At 50.2% G+C, this 21,996-nt stretch overlaps 1 protein-coding gene across 1 annotated transcript; it reads left to right on the top strand.

Annotated features, from left to right (window-relative positions):
• Positions 1 to 2,314: 2,314 nt before the first annotated feature.
• On the top strand, positions 2,315 to 21,623 carry ARHGAP40 (Rho GTPase activating protein 40). Its single transcript, XM_008056522.1, has 14 exons — positions 2,315 to 2,489; positions 5,469 to 5,689; positions 6,105 to 6,180; positions 6,645 to 6,793; positions 9,575 to 9,740; positions 11,499 to 11,590; positions 12,002 to 12,079; positions 12,480 to 12,639; positions 14,384 to 14,466; positions 15,887 to 16,093; positions 18,127 to 18,267; positions 18,958 to 19,127; positions 20,286 to 20,341; positions 21,365 to 21,623. Exons 1-14 carry the CDS (start codon positions 2,315 to 2,317, stop codon positions 21,454 to 21,456), a joined length of 1,866 nt encoding a protein of 621 aa, XP_008054713.1. The 3' UTR covers positions 21,457 to 21,623.
• Positions 21,624 to 21,996: the final 373 nt, after the last annotated feature.

Genomic DNA, 21,996 nt, shown 5'->3' on the forward strand with positions numbered 1-21,996 from the left:
TCTGAGATGTCCACACGCTGCAGCATTAGCGCGGATAGCATGGTAGAAGTTTCAGGGGAAATATTCATTTTCTACTTTGTCCACTTCTGATTTTTTTTTACAATAACTGTATGTTGGTTTTATAATGGGAAAACAAAATGTTTTTAAAACCCCGCAGATGTTTTCAGTGCTAAAGAAAGAACCCAAGAGAGGCAACCAGCATTAGATCTGGACCCTATGAAAAGGAAACGTGGGACTGGTGTGGGCTTTGTTGAGGCATTTGCAATTCCCCCATTTAAAATGTCCAAGTCATCTGTTTTCAGTACAATTATGGAGCTCTGCAGCTATCATCCCAATCCGTTTTAGAGCACGCATCACCCAGAGCAGCCACCATGCCTGTTAGCAGTCATTCACACAGGGGTGTGATCGGTGGGGGTGAGGTCACCCTGCTACACAAGGGGGAAGTGGAGAGGGGACTGAGAAGGTAGCCGCAGGGTCCCCTGGGCAGCTGCACAGCAGGGCCACCTGTGTCCCACACACTGATGTTGTGACGTCCCCTTACCCCACCCTGTCCCACAAAGCTGACAGTCTCCTGGTGTGTGCCTGAGGAGTCCTCCCTGTCCTACCTCACCAAGCTCTCATTTTGAAATCTTGTTTCTAGTGCCACAAGAGCAGGCCAGATCTCATGTAAGAAGGATGCAGTGGCCAGGGTGTTGGGGAAACCCGTCCTTGGCAGAAGGGACAAGCTTTGCAAAGACACGGAGGTATGAGAGATGAAACCCGGCAAACTTGGTAACAGGAAAGGTTCCTGTGAGGAAAGAGCAAGTGCCAAGGTCAACATCTTGTCAATTTCATGCTTCTAGCAGCTCCTGTTTATATCTTCTGCTATGTTATTAAACGTGTAAGAATGACTGTTAGGTTCTTTGTAGATCCCCTCTCCCATCCCAAGAAGCCTTCCTAATCTGAAAGTCATATTGTTGTCCTTCTTGTCAGCATGTATCCAATATATTGCAACTGTGTGTACTTTTAACCTTTACCATTTTGTATTATGTGCCTTTTAAGAGCAGCATATAGATGATTTTTTTTTAACCCAAATTATTGCATCGTCTTCTTTAATAGGGCAGTTCAAACCATTTATGTTTACTGTTTTCCTTGTCTTTTGTTTGTTTCCAGATGGATCAGAGAAATCTGTTCCAGAATCTTGCCTGAGATCACTACTGAGCTCAAATATAAACAGAATTTGTAGAGTACACTTTTTCCCCCCATTTGAGGAAACTAGAAATGTATTTCCTCCCATTTTTCCAGCAGGGGTAGTTTATGGTCTGTTTGCTGATATGTGTCAGAGTCTGTGCAGACTCCAGTATTTCTGTGTTAATACCAATCCCACCATTTCTCAAAGGTTCTGCCAAGCAGCACAGAAGTTTGACCCTTGATCTTATCGGAAGCCCTGGACTGTCATGTGTCTAGACCAGGGGACTCACACTTGCGTGTTCTGGGATTTGATTGCGTGAAGTGGAAATCTATTTAGTGTAGCTTGGAAAGAAGAGGGGATTAAAGGGAAGGGTGGAGGAGTCAAGGCTCAGGGGGTAAACCACATTGCCTGGGTCAGGAGAGGCTGCAGCTGGGGCCTGAAAAATCAAGCGGAGGTCACCTCTCCATCCCTCCATGGCGGCAGAGAGTCCCCTCACTGCTTCTCTTGTGAGACTGGCCACTCCAGCCCCATCATAGCTTCCCAGTTTATGTGCCTGTCACCAGCCCCTCAAGCCCTAGGTTCAACACCTTGAGAGACTCAGTGATGGATGGCATCTCTGAGGTCTGGTATTTGCTCTGTTCACATCTGACTGGGGCATGGGAGGAGATGAAGTGGTCCTACATTCCAAACAGGAGAACCAGGGCTTTGACAGTTTCACAGAGAAGGGAGTGTGAGAGGAAGGAAATAGGAAACATTGCAGGTAAACATTTGGTGAAATGAGTGAAGTGCTGCACTGTCACTTCCTTACCTGTCCTGTCTAATCCCCTCATGTGAATGTTGGCTCCACCATCTGTTCGTCCAAGATTGCTCACCTTGCCTAAGAAGGTGGAAACAAACAGAGTGGTCTGGCTCTACTCTGACCTCTGCTGGTTTCCAAGAGTCCCCAGGGGGTGATGGGTAAGACTTGCCATACATCTGTCACCTCTGAGAAACATGTCTGGGGAGCTTGCCCAGTTCCCAGAGGCCCCAGGCTGACTTCTGGAGAACCACGAACCCTCGGCACAGACTCCATCATGAGCAGAGCTTTGCTGACTCCCCTACACCCTCCCCACTTGCTACAGCTCTGGCCCCCCCTCCAGCCAAATGAATCATCTTCCCCAGAAGAATCACCTGCCACCACGCCCTGCCAGCTGCTCTCAGCTGTCCTTGGCAGAGAGCCTGTCCATGGACGGCTTTTGGAAGGAGGTGGAATGGATCCAGCAGAGGGATGAGCTGAGAGAGGAGGTCTGCGGCGAGGGCGGAGGTCAGTTCCCGGCAGGTGAGGAACCCTGGCTGGGGCCTGCAAGGGCAGTGGGAGGGCCAATTCTAGGAGGAGAAATGTGAGAAGATCCAGACATGAAGCAGAACATGAAAGGGTTTCCTCTGTTGCCTGGGTTGGTCTCCTTGCTGTACTCTTGCTTTCTACCACCTGTTCTCCCTGCCACAATCAATATGATCTCTTAATAATATAAATTAGACTATGCTCCTCTTTAGACTAAATCCTTCAGGAATTGTTTATTGAGTGCTTATTTTTGCCAGCTGCTGTTTTGACACTGGAGATATAATAGTGAAGATAAAGCAACGTCTTTCTTATGGGGATAACATCCTAGGGGATTCTAAGCCCTCTGCTCAAAATTCTCAAACGTCTCCCTATCTCTTTCAGAGTAATAGACAACCATGTGTCTCCATTGTCTACTACTGTGTAACAAACCACCCCAAACTTTGCAACAATAATCGTTTGTTATGACCATCAACAAACAATTATTTTGTTGATATCCATCTCACTCTCCTGGAGGTTGACTGAGCTCAGCAAGGCGGTTTTCACTAAGGGTCTCTCATGCAGTTATAGTCAAATGGTGACTGGGTTAGAATCATCTCAAGGGATTTCTCATCTACGTGTCTGGCAGTGGATATGACCATTAGCTGGGCTTCATCTGGAACTGTCATCTAGAATACCTCCATGTGACCTTCACATGTGGCCTAAGGTTTCTCACAGCATGGTGGCTGGGGTCCAAGCACAAGAGTCAAGAGAGAGATATCCAGGTAGAAGTTGCCTTGACCTGGCTTTGGAAGAAAGACAGCATTACATCTGCTACATTCTGTTGCCCTATGTGCAGTTCATATTCAATGGGAGGTAGGGGGATTAGACTCCACCTCTTGATGGGAAAAGAGTCAAAGAATCTGGGGACATATGGTAAAGCCACCACACCATAGCTTACCAGGCTTCACAGAACTGGCCCTGTGCCTCCTTTCTGTCTTGTTTCTTTCTACCCTGGCTGACTGTCTCTCTGCTCCCATCCTCAGGCCTCTTTGCTGATACCTGACCATAAAAGCACATTCCTGTCTCTGGTCCTTTGTCCTCACTGCTCCCTCTGCCTAAAATGCTCCCTCCACAGATTTCTGCATGGCTTGTTCTCTCCAGTCAGGACTGTGCTCAAATGTCGCCTCCTCGGAGCTCCATCAGCTTCCCTAAATAAAATAGTGCCCCTACCCTATCATTCTCTAGCCCCCGCCCTACTGTATTCAATGTTGTAGCAATTATCACCATCTGATATGACCTAGTGCACTGGTTTGCACGTGTCTGTGTCCCCCACTAGAAGGTAATGTCCATGAGGCCAGGGACATCGTCAACCCTTTTCACTGCTGTTTCCTCAGACCCTGGAACAGAGCCAAGCACATTCCTGTACTCCAGCCTTACATGTTCAGCAAATGAAGGAATGAAAGGGTTCCCCATGGAAACCTTCTTTGTCTGGCATACTGAGATTCAGCTGCACTAGCCCATGGGTGGCAAAATAGATGATATGGGAGATACAAACTTCCTGAGGGCCTAGTGGTCAAGTGTCCCAAGTGTGGAATGCAAATCTCTGGTGCTACGAGAGGTGGTTTTAAGAGGGACCCTGCACTAGAAGGCTTCCATCTAACCTGTCTGGCATCATAATATGGTGACAATCTAATTTCAAATAAAATAGTGAGTGGAGTCAGATTGGATAAGGGACAACTAAATAAACACAAGAACTTTTTTAGACTTGCAGAGCAGAGGGAACCTCTGCTGATGTGGAGCCAAGAATGTTATAATAATTCATTTTTCTCCATTAACTTCTACTTAAGGCAGGTGGATGCTCTATTTATGGTGAGGATATTGCTTTCTTTTAAAATAGGTCCGATTAAGTAAAAAAATGTGGCCCATAATTAGGGAAAATATTGGTAAATAATTTTACAAGGATAATTAGCTACAGATAACAATTATAAATGTGGTAGGTAAATGCCCACATCTGAGGAAGCACTGGTTTACTCAAAGGATCCTGTACAAATGAAGCAAGTCCCAGCATCATGATAGAATAAGTGCCCTCACCAGCTGGCACAAGTCAGGAGGGGACCCACATCGTTGTGACTGCCCATTTGTTCTGGTTCCCAAGAGCAGGAAAAATGCTGGGGAAAGATTTCCATGTCTGGCCCATGTATACAACCCCAACTGCCATAAAAGCAGTTTTGTCTGGGTTTTTAAAGCCATGAGTACCTTGTTGACCAACTTGGTCAACACTCAACACAACTAAGTACGCCCTAGCAGGCCCCTCACATGTGTGTCCAGCTTCTGCATTTCTCCCATAATAAGGCCAATGTTTTTCAAGTGTGATCTGAAGACCCAATTGCATTAGATAATCCAGGGAGGACATTCCAGGTACAGATTCCCAAGTCTGGGCCTGAACTCCTGGAGCAAAACCCCTGGAGGTGGGACCCAGGTTGCTGCCGTTTCAACACGTCCTCCCTTCCCAATTAAGGGTTTTGTTGTAGGAACCTGGCAGTCTCCTTGTGAAGCACAGTTGAGGAGACTATTCCAACAGAAATAAGATCTTGAATGCAGAGGACTTCCCAAGGGAGCACCAACTGCCTGCATGGCTGGGTCCATGTGACCCTGTGGCAGTTTCTGCCAGGTTTGGGAGAAGTGAGTTCATTGCTATATTCCAGAATCAGAACACACAGGGCCCTTCCTCAGCCAGCTCTGTTCCCAGTGAATGGCAGATTTATGGGTTTAAATCTACATATTGGCTAGTGCCATCAATAAACTCCCCTCCCCATTCAGATGCCTCTTTGGGCCTTCTCCCCAAGAAGATTCTGGCTGATGTTAGTGAGCGCCATAATAAGGTATGTGGATGCTCCTGCAAGCAGGCGACTGCATGCTTCCACGTGGAGCTTTGGTTGGTGTGTGTGGCTGAGCATGGAACTGTGTGACTCATCTTGTTTCTCCCTCTGCTGGTAGAAGTGGAAGCTGAGTCCCAGTGGCTGCAGGACATAGGCCTGTCAGGCCTCCTTGGTGACCAGGGATTGGACGGTGGTCACCAGGAGCTCCTGTCCACCCTGACACAGACCCAAGTGGCCGCTGTGTGCCGCCGGTTGGATATCTATACTCACTCAGCCCAAAGACGACACAAGGCACCTATTAGAGATGTCAGGGACATCTTTGGGGTCTTTAATTCAGGGGTAAGTGGCATATAGGTAACTACAGGCCTTGTCTGACTGGGGTCTCTGTGATGCCACCACAGCCTGAGAGATGCAATGATTCTGCTACAGAGTTGTGTTGGGGTGCATGTATATGCCTGTGTGTATAATTAGAGTGTGTGGGTTTCCACATGTGTATCTCCCTGCACACTACTATGTCCCCATGCTGCATATAGGTCTTTGTGCATGGCAATGCATATATGCCTGTTGCCACTGTGTGTGGACCCCAGTGCCCATGCCTCCACTTTAGGGACCTTGGGCAAGTGACTTAGTTTTTCTGAGCTTCAGCTGCTCTGTCTGTGAAGAAGAGGTTGTAGATGGCTCCCATCTCCCAGGGTTGTGTGGGTATCATCTGCTTCCCACGTGACTAATTGTGCACTCTCTGTCATTTGCATAGAATGTGTGTTCAGAGAATGGGGACTCAAGTATGAAATGGGCCTGGCTCAGTTCTGGAGATTCTAAGTCTCTTTTGGGTAAGTAGCCTTCTTTTTCCAGGGCCCTGGGAATCCTCCCAGCTGCACAAAGGTCTGCTCTGTGAAGTAGGAGAATGTATATACTCTATTTCCCTCTTTCTGCTGACCCTTGAGCAGTAAGGAGGAGCCTTGAGAGGACAAGTCAGGCCCTTAAGTGGGCTATCGCCTTCAGACCCATGGCCTTACCCAGAAAAAGTCACTTCTGGGGCAATAGGCCTTAGCTAGAAAATAACTTTCTGAACAATGAGCCTTAGTTAGGAAATTACTTCTGGGGCAATGGCTGTTAGCTAAGAAATCACTTTCTGATCAATGGGTCTGAGCCTTAAGCCTGATGATTTGATTCTGGGGCTTTGAACTTGAACCTGGGAGATCATTTCTTGGGGCTAAGGACTTGAGTCCTAAGCCCAAGAACTTGCTTTCTGGAAGCTCGTTCTCACTGCCACTCTGTTTGGTTTCCCCAGCAGTTGCAGAACCTGGGGGCACACAGGAGCAGACTGAGAGGGAAGAAGTCTTCGACATGGACTCTGCCTACTCAGAACAAGCTGCGGTGCTCCTGCAGAGGGCCAGGCCATCCCTGGGAAGCACCTGCCCCTGGGACAGGGGTTCCCTGCCGGTGAGGATGCTGCCCAGAGGTCTGGTGGCCAGGCGGGGTTCCATGCAGACACACACCCAGCATGAACATTGCTGAATCATTCATTTATTTAATTCATGCCACAATATTTACTGAGTGACGGCTGGGTGTCAAGGACAAGGGAGCAGGGAGCTTATAGTCTAGCAGTACTATCAATAGTTTCTTGATGTTCTTCTTTACTTTTATCCTTAGTAAGTTCTCTCTCTTCCAGCAAACTGGTAACAATTCATTGACATCATTTTTAAAGTTAATATTGGTGGCTGGTATGAGAAAGAGAAATTCAACATTTTAGTTTTGTTTATTCAGATGTTCAGTTGTCCAAATTAATATTTAGTTCTTGAAGACTGAAGTACAATTCATAGTGAAGTGCTCAGAGACTTACCATGCACAGCCTGATGCGTGCAGCTATGTAACTACTACCCAAATTAAGATATAGACCCTACCGCCTCTCCCCACCCATGCCCTTCCCAAGTAACCCCTTCTCCCCAGAGTAGCCACTGTTCTGATTCTTTCACGTAGTACACATAACCTGTCACAGTCCCGCTGTTACTATAGGAGGAGTTTCTTCACTGACCATGCTGTGATGTGGTTGGATAAACCAAGGAACATCTGGCTGAGGAACATCTGCCTGGCCCTGGGCGTTGGTCCCGAGGCTTCCCATGCACTGTCTTCTTGTTTCTTTAACTTGCCCTGGGAGAGGGGTGCTGTCACTGCTCTCCCACTTTATGATAGAAAAAAGAGAAGTGGAGCTCATAGGGGAGAAGGGACAGAGCTGGCTAGCACAGACACCAGGACTGGGCCCTCTCAGCCTGACCTCAGAGCCTTCCTGACCCCTCCTCCCTACTGCTTAGGAAGTTTGCCCCACTCTCTGTAATAACCGCTACTCTCATGTGAAAGCATTTCACTCATTCAAATAGAGTTTTCTATTCAGTTGTTTACTTTGAAATGATTTTAGACTCACAAGAAGTTATGAAAACAGTAAAGTACAGAGTTCCCATGTACTTTACACCTAATTTATCCCTTAACCACAGTACCTCAAATAGCATTTTAAAATAATGAGTTTTATTCCTAAAGCATCAGAGATAATTAATATTAAACATGATCTTGTCTTCTTCCTTGATGATTTTCCCCATTAAGTTATGAATAATGATAATTTATTTATTTTTATTTTTTCTCTTCGGAAGCTGTATTAGTTATCTACTACTGCCTGACAAATTCCCTAAAACTTTGTAACTCCAAACAACAAATATGTATTATTTCCCACAGTTTTTGATGCTCAAAAATCTGAGCGAAGTTTCCCTGAGTGTTTCTGGCTCAAGGCCTCTCACAAGGTTGCAGTCAAGTTCTCAGCCAGGGCTGCATCATCTGAAGGCTCCACTGGGGCTGAAGATTCCCATGAAACATGGCTCACTCACGTGGCGGTTGGGACAGGCCTCAGTTTTACTATATTGTCACTTGGTGGCCAGTTGGTCACCTAAAGAAATAGTGCTAAGCTGGGCTCAGTGGCTCAGCCTGTAATCCTGCGCTTTGGGAGACTGAGGTGAATGGATTGCCTGAGCCCGCGGGTTCGAGACCCGCCCGGGCAACTTGGCAAGACCTCATCTCTACAATAAATCAAAAACTAGCCAGGCATGGTAGCATGCGCCTGTAATTCCAGCTACTTGGAAGGCTGAGGCAGAAGGATCGCCGGAGCCCAGCAGGTCGAGGCTGCGGTGGCCGGGAGCGCCACTGCACTCCAGTCTGGGCTACAGAGTGAGACTCCAACTCAAAAAAAAAAAAGAAAGAAAGAAATAGTGCTGAATCAGGGATCATCAATGGCCTCTAATTCTGATGAGCAGTTATGATAATTTAACTGCTAAAGATATCACATATTGATCTTTGACACAGACCAGGTATTATGCCAAGTACTTTCCACACGTTATTTAATTTCATTCAGTTATGTTGGTGGCAATTGTCATTGTAAGTAAGCTTAAAAATTTTAATAATTAATAATTATTTAGTACTCATTATGTGTCAGGCACTGTGTTTTTTTATGGTTTATTGAATTTAAATTCCTAACAGTCCTGTGAAGTAGACACTGTTATTAGTCCTGTTTCACAGATGAGAAAGCCAGGACAGAGACAGGTAAAATTATTGGCCTGAACTCACTGATAAAGTTAGAATTTGAACCCAGGAAGTGTGATTTCACAGCCCACACACCAAGCACTAGGTTGCATTTTTACCATATGGCATTATTATCCCTTTCCCTCTTGGCAGCAAGAACGCCTGGAATTGCCTGCAGATCCCCCATGTGGGCTCTAGATGGCACAGTGGAGCATCATTTATTTCTGCTGGTGGCATGGCCAAGGGTGGGCACAGATGGGGTGAGGGAGAGGAACAAAGGACAATAGAAACAAGGATAGGTGGCCTATGGGGGACCCCTGTCCAAGCCCTTTTGTGGGGAGGCAGATGTGAAATAGCTTTCATTTGGGGGGGCCTCGCGCTGTGCTTGGTGCCAGGCTAAGCACTTTATACACATTAGCTCGTTTACTGTCACAAGACTTTTGGGGGGGCAAGCCCTGTTTTATGATCACAGAAGGGGAATCAGAGAGTCAGCATGTCACCTGGTCAGAGGTGGAGCCTGGACCCGAATCGAGGATGACTCCTGAGTGCTCCCTCTTTCCCACTTTGCTCTTTCTTCTGCCTACAGGCCAGGGAGGCATGGGGAGCACCAGCAAGCCTATCTGATGTGGCCTGACACACTGTCTTTACTCCCCTCTCTAGATGTTTGGAATCCCCAAGAGCAGGCTCGGCGTGACAAGGATAGGAGACCTGTCCCTTCAGGATATGAAGAAGGTCCCTTCTCTGGCCCTCATAGAGCTGACTGCGCTCTGTGACGTCCTCGGCTTGGACCTGAAGAGGAGCAAGGCAGGGAAGCGGAAAGCGACAGGTCAGCAGTCCCAGTGCAGACTCCCGGAGGTGAAAGTTCCAGCTTCTCATCCCAGGAGACTTGTGGGGACCTGCCTGCCAAGATGGGCTCAGCTTCTGTCTTTCTTCTGGTTATGTTATTACTTTTTTGCCTCTGAAAACAATTCCTGCTCATTGTGGGAGATTTGGGAAATAGAGAAAAATACCAAAAGGAAAAATACAACTCAGATATAAGCACTGTTGCCTTTTAGGGTATCTTCCTATGCCTGTGTCCTTTTCCCTGAATATTATTGATTATGGACATTTCCCAATTATTGTATTGATCAGCAATTGCCATGATGCCGCTTCATAGCAAACAACCCAACTCATGACTTAATACTTCTTTACTCTTGCTCACATGTTTGTGGGTAAACCGGGGTGGTTTGGCTGATCTAGGCTGGGCCTGACTCCAAGCTGTCGGCTGGGTCTAGGATCGCCTCATGGGTCTCTTATCCTCCTGGGACCAGCAGACCCTCTGGCATACGTTTTTGTGGCTGTGGCGGAAGCTCAGGGGGCAAAGTCTACCACACAACACATTTTAAGCCTTTGCTTGGTCCAAATTAGTCACTCAGCCGAGAGCCCAAAGCAAGGGGTGGTAAGTTGGCTCTGCTTCTCTAATGGGAAGACCTGCAAAGGGTGTGGAGGCAGGGAGAGGTGGTGTACTCAGAACAGTAGTATCATTGATCACAATGATTAACATTCTTTGTAAACATGATTTTTTTTTTTTGAGTTGGAGTCTCACTCTGTCACGCAGGCTGGAGTGCAGCGGCATACTCACGGCTACCCCAGCGTCAACCTGCTGGGCTCCGGCAATCCTCCTGCCTCAGTCTTCCGCGTAGCCAACACTACAGGCGTGCACTATCATGCCCAGCTAATATTTTGATTTTTTTATTGTAGAGATGAGGTCCCACCAAGTTGCTCGAACTGGTCTTGAACTCGTGGGCTCAGGCAATCCACTCGCCTTGGCCTCCTAAAGTGCTGGGATTATAGGCTGAGCCACCAAGCCGGCCGGAAACATGATTTTTATTCACTGTACTATTTTCCTCCTTATGGATGCATCCTAATATATTTAGTCATTTCCCTATAAGTGGACATTTATGATGCCCATGTCTTTCTTATCATAAAACACAGTAACTGTTGCTGTACACATAACTTTGAATGCACCATAGATTATTTTAGAATATCTTTATGAGCTAAGTTCTAGATGTATATTGCCCATAGATCATGTATGAAAGTGTTCGTCTCACTGCATCCTTTTCAACATTATGCATTTATATTTCTTTGTTTCTTTAAAGACAAGAGGAGGTTGGATAAGAAAGATCAGAGGAAGGGGACAAGCAGAGGTGGGGTGGACCAGTGAAAGGAGAAAGAAGGAAAGTCAGCCTGAGAATGTCTTAAGCTGGGATGGTTGAGAAGACATGGAGAATACATGGGAATTTGGCCCAGTCCTGCCGAGAAACAAGTTTTTGCACCCAGCACTCCCTGAGACAGCAGCACATTTTTCTCTCATTCCGTTTTCATCCAGGTGAGATTCTGTGCTCTGTGACACAGCCACTGTTGTCATCATCGCGGTGCTGACTGTTCTGCCCAAGAGATGAGGAGTTTTCAACCATTCTCTAGAAAGCTCAGTCCCTCCACAGGAGAGTGGTCTGATCCCAGTCACTCAGGTGACCTTGCAGGTGGGAGCCCCACTCTCGTGCCAGGACGTGAAATGCCCCTTCTGCTCTCTGACTTCCTGCAGAAACTCACCTCTTTGGCGTGCCCCTCGACAGCCTGCTGGAAGCAGACCACAAAGTCCTCCCCAGCACACAGGTCCCGCTGGTACTGCAGGCCGTAAGTGGTCCCCAGCAGGGGCTTACTTAGCCCTTCAGAGGCTGGCTCTGGGTACCATTGTCAGGAGATGTCTAGCATAGGGTGAGAGTGTGGGCTTTAAACTCAGACCTGGGTTCAGATTCTGGCTCTGGCACTTGCTAGCTCAGAGACCGGGGTGGATTTCTGAGCTTCCATGAGTCTACCTTTCAACATCTGTAAAGTGGATTATAAGAACAGCATCCTTCTCTTATTAATGATTAAGTGAGAAAAATGTCTGCCTTGTGAAAGTGGCCAAGAAAGCTATAATTCTTGGGGGGGTTATCCTTCTCCTAGTACTCTCCTCTTCCTGGTTTTCATGGGAGATAGACTTGCCAGTATGAATCCCACTTTTCAATGGCTGCCGGTTTAAACATTGGCTTTTTGCTCTGATAGCTGCTGTCCTGTTTGGAAAAGAGAGGGCTGAACATGGAAGGCATTCTCAGGGTGCCTGGATCCCAGGCCAGGGTCAAGGTAATGGTTTGGCTTCTCCACTTCACCGAGGCTGCGTCTCCCCATGTGCTCACAGGTGTGTTAAGCCAGGAGAGACGCCAGTGCATGGTTTGTCTGTGTTCTGTCTTTGGTCTCTGTGTGGGTCATGAATTCCAGGAGGGCTGGAGAAGGAGGAGGTGGCGCAGTTAGCTTGGTAGTTGAGAGTGTGGGTCCTGGAGTCAGACCACCCACATCTGCTGAGTGGAGCCACTTGTTCAGTGACTCACACACTAGGCCAGTAATCCTCCATATTTGACCTGCAATGGAGATGCTACTGCTGTCCCCACTTTGCTGGTGAGGAAGCTGAGGCCCAGGGAAGTGGTAGAGCAACTTCTACAGGAGACTTGGGACAACCACATATCTGTGTCCCTCCCTCCCATAGGGGCTGGAACAGAAGCTGGAGAGAGACTTCTATGCGGGTCTTTTTAGCTGGGACGAGGTCCATCACAATGATGCATCGGACCTGCTCAAGAGGTTCATCCGGAAGCTGCCAACGCCTCTGCTCACGGCTGAGTACCTCCCGGCGTTCGCCGTGGCGTCCCGTGAGTGTGCCCAGCCCTCTGCCTGTGGAGAGCAGGAGGTTTGATGGCACTGCCTTGGCTGTAGAGGGAAAGGAGTGTGAAGATGGGCTATCTGTTCCCAGAAATGTCTATCTCTGGGACCTCGAGCCGATGGCAGAAGCAGTATCTGTGAGCATGCGTGCCTGATGTGTGCGCGTAGGCATGTGCATGGGTGTTGTATGCTGTGTGTGCATGTATCACATGTGTGCACATATGTGTGAGAAGAGAAGTCTAAGATTTTGTGCACCATGGTCCTTACTAGTCCTCATGTGGACAGGACCAGCGTCCTTCAGTTCTTCACATCCTTGGGGTGAGCTTATCTGTCGCTTATCTGTGGGCACGCGTGTGTGTGCATGTCCGTCTGCATGTGTGCACGACTGCAGGCTGGTATGTACTGCACAGACCTCACTCTATTTATACCCTGCAAATCTATTTTCCTGTCTGGACTTCTTCGCAGTCCACAGCGTGCAAACACAGTCACTTCTAATTTTCTTAAAAGAATAAAACCACCTGCCTGAGATCCCCCTTGTGATCTTGAGGGCTCAGGCAGTCTGATTTCCACCCCCACACGAGGGGAGGGACACTGAGAGGTCCCCTCCACCCTCTGCTCTCACTTCCCACCCCCCAGCACTCTCAGATAAGCTCTCACCTATCCCCTCACTTGCCCTCTCTGACTCCTCTCCTCCTGGCGGCCCTCCTTCCTGCCTTCCTGCCTGCCTTCAAGTCCCTCCTGTTTCCTCCTCAGGGCCCTGCACATGCTACTCCCTCTGACTGGAAGCTCCGCCCCACCCACCCATCTGTCCGCTCAAAGTCAGTGCCTCAAAGAGGCCCCTCTGACCCCACATGCCATGCTGTCTGCCCAGCCTACGTGATGATATCACGATGCCCGATGCCTGTCATTACTCTTTTATTTCTCCATAAGCCAGTACCGTGTTGGAGATACTTAGTTGTTTCTTTGCTTGTGTATCACCTGTTTCTCCTCTGAAATGGAGTCGCCACGAGTCTGTGACCTATCTGCTTCCTTCACTACTGTGTCCCAGGTTCCTGGACTGGAGCATGGCACCCAACAGTCACCTGATAGATATTTATTGAGAAGTGAGTGCATGAATGAATGAATGCGTGGATGCCACACAGGATTCTAGGGCCGAAGCCCTGCGTGCTCAGCCTCGTGTCTCCCGAGCAACCGTTCTCCGGGTTCCAACCAGCTCTTGGCTGCTGGGTCCAGTCTGGCTCTAGGGAACTTCATTGACCTCCATAACTCCTACCCCTCCTCTCCCTGGAGACCCTGACACCAGAGGGAGGAGAGGGGAGGGCAACTTTTCCATTTCATCCCTCACAACACAAAGGGCTTCGTGAAGGCTCCTCCCCAGGACAGCAGAGCTATCCAGCGCCCACCTAAGGGTGACGCGGCTTATTGCACTTCCGAGCCTGGACTGTAGCTCTCAGGCTGCAAACCAGGCCTGTGTGTGTGTGTGCCTTTGTGCTCAAGAACACATATAGATATTTACTCTTCATTCACAAGTACAGTGAGTGAGCCCCCCACCAGCACTGGTCAGGGTTCTTCTGAGTCAGCATTAGATCAGGAAACAGCCGGGACCTTATGGAAGAGGGATTTCTGGCTGTCCCTGGGCTTTCCAACTCTGGAATTTTTCCACAAAGAGGCCAGGTGGGGAGGGAGAGGCCCTGAGCCCTCTCCCAGCCTAAGGCCCCCCCCCCGGTCCCACAGGCATCCCTGACCTGAAGCAGCGCCTGCAGGCTCTTCACCTGCTCATCCTCATCCTCCCAGAAGCCAACAGAAACACCTTGAAGGTGAGAATTGCCACGAGCTGCTCCATGCTCTCATCTCAGCTGGAACCACAGTCATGGCCCCCAGTGTGCCCATTGATTCATTCAACAACCACGTCAGGTGCTGGGACAGGGATGACCCACGCAGACCTTTTCTGAGACTTTTTCCTAAAGAAAGCAGATGAGTCCTGTAAGGGGACAGGCCAGCCATGAACACTGTGGAACATCCATTCTACATGGTGCTAACAGGTGTCATGGGGACAGGACTGTGTGTCCAAACAAGATGAGTAAACACAGAGTTAATGAGACAAAGTTGAAGATGATTTTTCCCAGGACTTCTTAGAGCCTTCAGTATGCTGAGGCTTTGGGGATCCCCACATGGGGTTAGAGTACGCAGCACTTTCTAAACTCAGTGGGTCATGGGCCTCTTTTGTTGTGGAAGGTGTTGCCTGGCACTGGTGGTCCATCGGGAACCCGTATGGGAAACAGTCCCTCAGGGAATCCACTGTGTCTGTCATGTGGGAGGGATTGCTCAGGCCGAGGGCTGAGAGCAGACTTGGCTCAGCTGCCTGTACCCTCCTGGCTGTCCTTGGGTCAGACTCAAGCTGGGCCTCTGGGGTAAGCCTGAGGAGGCCAGGGTTTTCCTGCTTGAGTTTCTTTTTCCTTATCCGTAATAATAGCATGACGAATCGTAGAATGAAAGATATACTTTGAGGTGCTCAGTATGTTTCCTTCTTCCCTCCCTCCCTCCTTTCCCACCCCATTCCCTCTTTCTCTCTATTCTTCCTTCTTTTCCTCTTTGCATCCATATTTCATCCTTCATCCATCCATCCATCCATCCTTCCCTCACTCCCCATCCCCTTTGTCCTTACTGGTTATATGGCCCTTGGTACATTCTCCAAGTCAATTTCCTTCCCTATAACATAGATACAGTAGTAAAACGTACCTTACAGAGTTGTAGTGATGATTAAGTGAGATGAGAAATGCATGCACGGTGCTAACTAAAGGACCAGGAACACAAAGGATCCTCAGTAAGTGGCAGCTGTCATCATCCTCTCCCTTTCTTTCTGATTCTCTGCGGCTCTATTCTTTCCTTGGCATTTTGGGTAGATCCAGACTCCAAAAAGACATCCCAGGAAAAGACTCACTTTCCAGACCTGTGGCCTCTCTCTCCTTGGAAGTTGAAGTCTGACCCAGATGTCTCATTCATCTCTCAGGAAGCAGAAAAGGGAAAGAGTTTGGGTCACATTTTGCAGAGCAGGAAACTGAGGCATAGAGAGCTCATGGAGTGGGCTGGTGGCATCGCTGGAACTGAAACTCCTCTTCCTGCCCTTCCAGCTCCTGACTCCTTCCTAGCGCCCCACATCACGCATCAGGATGTCCTGGGGATGGCGGGGCAGCCCAGGGATGTGAGATTTGAGGGAGGTTCTGTCCCTTTCCCCAGGCACTCCTGGAATTCCTCAGGAAGGTGGTGGCCCAGGAACAGCACAACAAGATGACACTGTGGAGTGTTTCCACAGTGATGGCCCCTAACCTCTTCCTGCATCAAGGGAGGCCCCTCAAACTCCCCAAAGGCAAGGAGAAGCAGCTGGCAGAGGGAGCAGCTGAGGTGGTGCAGATGATGGTGCACTACCAGGATCTGCTGTGGACGGTGAGCACTACTGGGCCACAAGGAGCAGGGGAGGGGTGTCCACATGGGCAGCCTGGACAGGCTCTGGCCCACCTCTGGGTGCAGTTGCCCTGGCACCCCTGCCATCCAGGATCACGGGCACTGTCCTTTCAAACCACTCATGTGGTTTTCCTTCGTTTTCCTTCTCTCCCTACCTTAATGTCCAAAGAGAGATGCCTACACTTTTTTCATATCTCTCAATTTGTAGCCATCTGGTCCATCCCAGATTTCAAGCATTCCTGGAGATCCTATAAAGAATTCTTCCACATCAAAGCTTTGATGCTGCTGAGGAAACCTCACCCCTGAGGCTCAGGATCACAGGGCCTGCCTAAGACAGAGCCAGAGCCAGATAGCAGAGATACCCCCTTCCCCACCATGAGGTTTGCCCTGAGTTACAGGCAACAGCAAGAGCGGGGGCAAGAGCAGGGAGAGAGACCCCCTCATTGGTATAGGTAAGCATGCATGGTGTGCTGAATGTCGAGGGTGGGTCAAGAGCACTGAGAAGACCCCTCCAGCTCTCGAGACTCCCTTGAGTATAAGGTAGCATCATCTGCCACCACAGATCAGGTCACTTTTTCACTTAGAAATGTGTATCCTCCTCTATCCATCAATCCATTCATCCCTCCTCCAGTAAGTCTCCCATCCATCCATCCAACCATCCGCTCATCCACCCATCTATTCATCCATCCACCCATCCATCCGTCCATCCATCCATCCACCATCCACCCATCCATCCGTCCATCCATCCATCCACCATCCACCCATCCATCCACCCACCCACCTATTCATCCATCCATCCACCCATCCACCCACCCACCTATGCATCCATCCATCCGCCCACCCATCCACCCACCTATGCATCCATCCATCCATCCACCCACTCGCCCTTCCACCAGTTCGTGCATCCACCACCTATTCACCATCCATTCACCTACTATCCACCCACCTATCCACCTATCTACCCATCCACCACCCATCATCCTTCCTTCTATCCCTCCCTCTACCCATAAAGTCATCAGATTAGATTTCTTATTCCAGAAACCAGCAAGTGAAACCCTCTCTGACTGTTCTCGGCTTCTCCCCCACGCTGTCTGGGCACTTGTCTGTGTTCTAAACACACCAAGTGCCAGCTGGCTCTCCAAACTCATCTTGAACTCCAGACTCTGAGTTTTCGCTTATGCGGTTCACTCTGCCTGGAATTCCACTCCCCCCCCCTTTTTTGGAAAGGGCAGAAGCCTGGTGCCCTCTGCCTATTCTTCGAGACCTACTTCAAGAGTCAGCCGTTCTGTGGAAAGTCTCCTCCTTCTCCCCCATACTCCCTGTACACCCCCACAGTTCCTTTCTTCTCTGAGATAATGCCACTGCTCAAACACACTGGATTGTAATCCCTTTTTATTGGGGGGAGCTTTAACATTTCAAGAAATCCCTGAATGCCTTCTTGTTATAAAAGCCTTAGACAACATAGATGTAGATGACGGCGAGGGGCACACATTATGCAAAGAGAGGAGCCCAGAACCTACCCCAGGCCTGTCAGACCCCGGGAAGTGTGTGCATTATCATCAGGGTCCATGGAGTCCGGGTTCTCTGAGTCCATGTGCTGAGTCTGAATGCCACCGACAGGCAGAGGTTGATCTGGAGGCCTCTAGGAATCCCCCAGTGTGGACTGTCCCGAGCTCTCAGAGCAGGACCTCACTCCAGGTGTGTTCTTGGGGACACTCCTGCCTGAGTGTGCCAATGAGCAGCTGCCCCTCCAGCCAGGGTGGGGGAGACCCCTGTCCACTGAGCCTCAGGGTGATCTCTGCTCTCCAGTCCCCTGCTCCAAGGCTCTATTTGGGGGACTTGACGGCCCCCTCCCCCTTCCTTCCACCACGCTAGTGTTTCAGTTCAACAAAAAACGTGTTTCCAAGCTCTGTGGGATGCTGGGACAGGGAAGAGGACACAGGGGCCTGGAGGGGGCTCTGCCTCTCACCCCTAGCAGCCCCAGTCCCCGTGAAGACTAGATTCTCTCTGGCCAGGTCGCCTCTTTCTTGGTGGCCCAGGTGCGAAAACTGAACGACGGCCGCAGCCGGCGCCCCCAACTCTGCGACGCGGGCCTCAAGACTTGGTTGCGGAGGATACACGCAGACAGGGACAAGCCGGGGGACGGCCCCGAGGCGGTGAGCGCCCCTCACCCCGGGCGGGGGGGGAAGGGGCCGCAGGCGGCGGGTGCGAAGGAATCTTTCCAGCTAGGAACGGCCTGTTGAGACCAGCAGGGGGCGCCCCGGCGCCGTCGCGGTGTCTCAGAAATCAGGGAGGTGAAGGGGGTTGAGGAAGGGGGAAGCTGGAGTGGCGAGGGGATTTCTAGAAGCCAGATCCCCCGCCCCAATCTTAGGCAGCTCCTGGCAGGATTGGGAAAGTAGGGGTTGCTTTGTGGGATGACTGGGGCTGGGGCGGGGGTCGTGTGAGAGGGGAGGGGCCTTCCAAGAATACGGAGTGTTCCCGGGAGGGGATCTTGGATATGGTTTCTTATTAAAGTCCAGATCAGAGAAACTGACCAGAGTGAACCTGCGCTGTACATGATGCGTGGGTGCTGGGTCTTCACATACATCGACGTGCAGGCGTTTGTGGGAGGGTAGCATGCACTCCCATTGTGTGAGCACATGCTCAGAAGTGCAGGCATGTTTCTGTGCAGTGCTGTGGGGGTGTGTGTGTGTGCGGCTGGTGTGTACGTGTGCATTCGTGTGCATCTTGTGATGTTTAGCGTGGGATTTGTGTAAGTGCACATGTCTATGTGTTTATGCACGTATGTTTGAATTCCAGGCATGGACGTGGTGCCTGTGTGTATGGCTCTTTCTCTCTCTCTCCAGACTCCCAAGGTGGCAAAGATCCAGGTGGCCTGGCCTATCAAGGACCCCCTGAAAGTGCCTCTGACCCCCAGCACCAAAGTGGCCCATGTCCTGAGGCAGTTCATGGAGCACCTCAGCCCCGGTTCAAAAGGTCAAGAGGGCAGTGAGGACTCAGACAGCCTCCTCCTACAGTAAGGGGCACCCCCAGGAGGCAGGAGCCACTCCACTGCAGGGAGCAGAGTGGGTGCAGGGAGGTGTCAGCACTTTGGAGCTGAAGGCCACAAGGGAGTTACACGTGTTGTGGCTTGGCCTTTGGCTTTTCCCTTTCTGGAATGACCAGACAGATTCTCCAACCTCAGGAGCCTCTTGGTTCCAAATAATAGTGATAATGACCACCATCCATTCATTCATTTTAATAGGTATTTAATGAATGCCTACTGTCAGTCAAGCACCACGTGGAGTACTAGAATAGTCGTGAAAAGAACAGACAGAGGCCCTGGCCTTGCAAGCTCACAGTCTTGTTGAAGAGCTAGAGATAAAGCAAATAGTCACGAAGTAAATATCAAGTGACAAAGTGTATTCGGCTTTATAAAAAAGTGAATGCAAAACGAGTTCCCTGGTGCAGTCTGGGGCGTGAGGTAAGGCTTCCAGGCACAGAAAACTGCCTGGGCAAAGGTCCTGAGGCAGCCAGGGACGCAGCAGGCCAAGGAGCTGAAGAAGGCCGGTGGAGACTGATACGCTGTCATTCCCGGAGGCAAAGAGCAGCCTGAGGCCCCGGAGCTTCCTTCTCGGGGCTGGCAGACTGTCGTTCTCCACAAGCGTCTGTTCCAGCTCCTCCTCCTCCAGGTGGGAACACTGAGGCCCCGAGAAAAAGAGCGGCTTGCCCAGGGCCACACCGCACATCAGAGGCAGATCCTAGAATGGGAATTGGGGTACCTGCAATTATCACACAATAGTTACCTGGTATTTATATGACAAGTATAATTATCATGTGGACGCATACAATGTCCATCATCCATCTTGACTCAGAATCTGCCCCTCACGGCAGGCTCCTGTTCCTGTCTGTCACCCCTCATCTTGCCATCACAGGAAGGGGCCTATGGCAGGGAACAACCCTGGCTGGCGCTCACTGCATGCCCTCCCTGTGTGCCAGCTGGCTTGTCCTAGCCCCTGGACGCTGGACTTCTTCATTGGTTCCAGTTCTCTCAGGAGGGTCCTTAGGTCTCTTTTCCTTCCAGGATAAAAAAGTCAGTGGGGACTTTTCTTTCCAGACCTGGGACCATAAACTGTTGTTGACCTTGCTGCCTCTAGAAGAAGAGGCCAATAGTTTTTTTCTCTGTGTCTTGCAGCCTCAGGTCCATGGAGTCAGCCAACCTCCTCCTCTATGAAGTTGGGGGGAATATCGGTAAGTTCCTCTGTGGGAGGTGGGAGCAGAGCCCAGGTTCCTGATAGTCCTTTGACTTTAAAGGCTCACTGGACCCCTCTGGGGGAGGCCAGAGTTCGCCTTGAGATGAGCCACCCCCTCAGGCTTTGCTGCCACAGAAACCAGGTGGTGCCCAGCCATGAGGTTAAAGGTTGGCCTGTGCACGTCTTAGGAATCCATTCTGTGGTTTGGAGTTTGGACTGTCTCGGGCTTGGAGAGAAGGGCAGAATTTGGGTTTAGTGTGAAGATTGTCAGTACCACCAGTGAGACTGATGCCTCTGGGACACCCTAGCCGAGGTGGGCCCCACCCCAGGCCCATGGTCACGGAGGCCTTAGGAATTCTGCAAACATCTGTCCAGCTCTGACGGGTCCGTGGCTTTGTGGGAACCAAGGATGTAGGCTGCTGTTTCCAGTTGTGTTCTCTAGGGCAGTGATCCTGAAATGTTAGCGGAATATTAGCATCATTGGAGGGTGATTAAGGCTATTAGGGCATAGCCCCCAGTGGTGCCCTGAGAATGTGCATTCCTAACAAGATCCCAGGTGATGCTGTTGGTCCAGGGCCTGCACTTGGAGAGCTGCGGCCAAGAAGCAGAGACTGAGACAGGGCTTTGGGAGTGCGTGATGCACTGAGGGGTGCCTCAGGAAAAGAGTTCCGGGGAAGGAGTCAGGACAACCCACATCCTGGGACTTTGCCTGATCCACAAGGGGCTCTGGAGTGCCAGTTGCATGTGTTGTTCCATGCGGAGGCAAGGAGGCTGGTCTTTGGTAGGTCTGTATTGTTCTGGCATTGGCTGTGGGTTGATCTGGGGGAGGGGGATGACAGTTTCCTGACAAGGTGTCTTCCATTGAGGAGGTCAGAGCAAAGGTCAGAGCAAAGGGTAGCTGTAAGTCACAGCAGCCAAGACTTGCACAGTTGGGGGACAGTGCACCGCCTGGTAGAGGTCTCTGGGAGGGCAACTGCATCTTCCACAGACACTCTCTCAACTTCATCTCTTCTTCGCACAGGTGAGCATCGCCTGGACCCAGATGCCTACCTCGTAGATCTGTACCGTGCCAACCCCCATGGCGAATGGGTCATTAAACAGAGCCCCGTCTAAGTCCTGGGGCTCTCAGGAGTAGCCCTGGCTGCCTCACCCGGCCCCTACCAGCTCTGTGCCCAGCATGGAAGCAAAGCTATTTACGGGGAAGGTCTGTGTCTTCCTTCTTTTCTGAACTGCCTCTCAGACCCTGAAATGGACTCAGGGCAGGGCTGTCTCCTCCCGTTCATAACCACGCACACAAAGCCCTCACCCCTTCCACCCCCAGGAACCCTCCCCCCTCGTCCCCAGCTTGCTGTATGACAACACCACTTGGGGCACTGGGATCTCCATGGGTTTCTGTCCACAATTTTCAGACCCAAGGAGAATAAAATAGGTAGCGCCTCTGTCAAGAGGCAGTTGGGATTTTTTCCCAGGAAAAGTTGCTTTGAAAGTGGCTCTACAATATGTGGTGGCAACAGCACTAAAGACAAAGCCAGGGGAGCTCTGTGACCTTAGTCAAGCCCCTTGCCCTCTCTGAGACCTTCAGAGATGGAGGACTTGGGCCTAGGGGAAGGAGCAAACATTGTAGTCATGAACAGCCCCGGAGAGAATCAAGCA

Source organism: Carlito syrichta, unplaced genomic scaffold (assembly GCF_000164805.1).
Source record: "Carlito syrichta isolate Samal-C Ts95f unplaced genomic scaffold, Tarsius_syrichta-2.0.1 Scaffold302386, whole genome shotgun sequence".
NCBI lineage: Eukaryota > Metazoa > Chordata > Mammalia > Primates > Tarsiidae > Carlito > Carlito syrichta.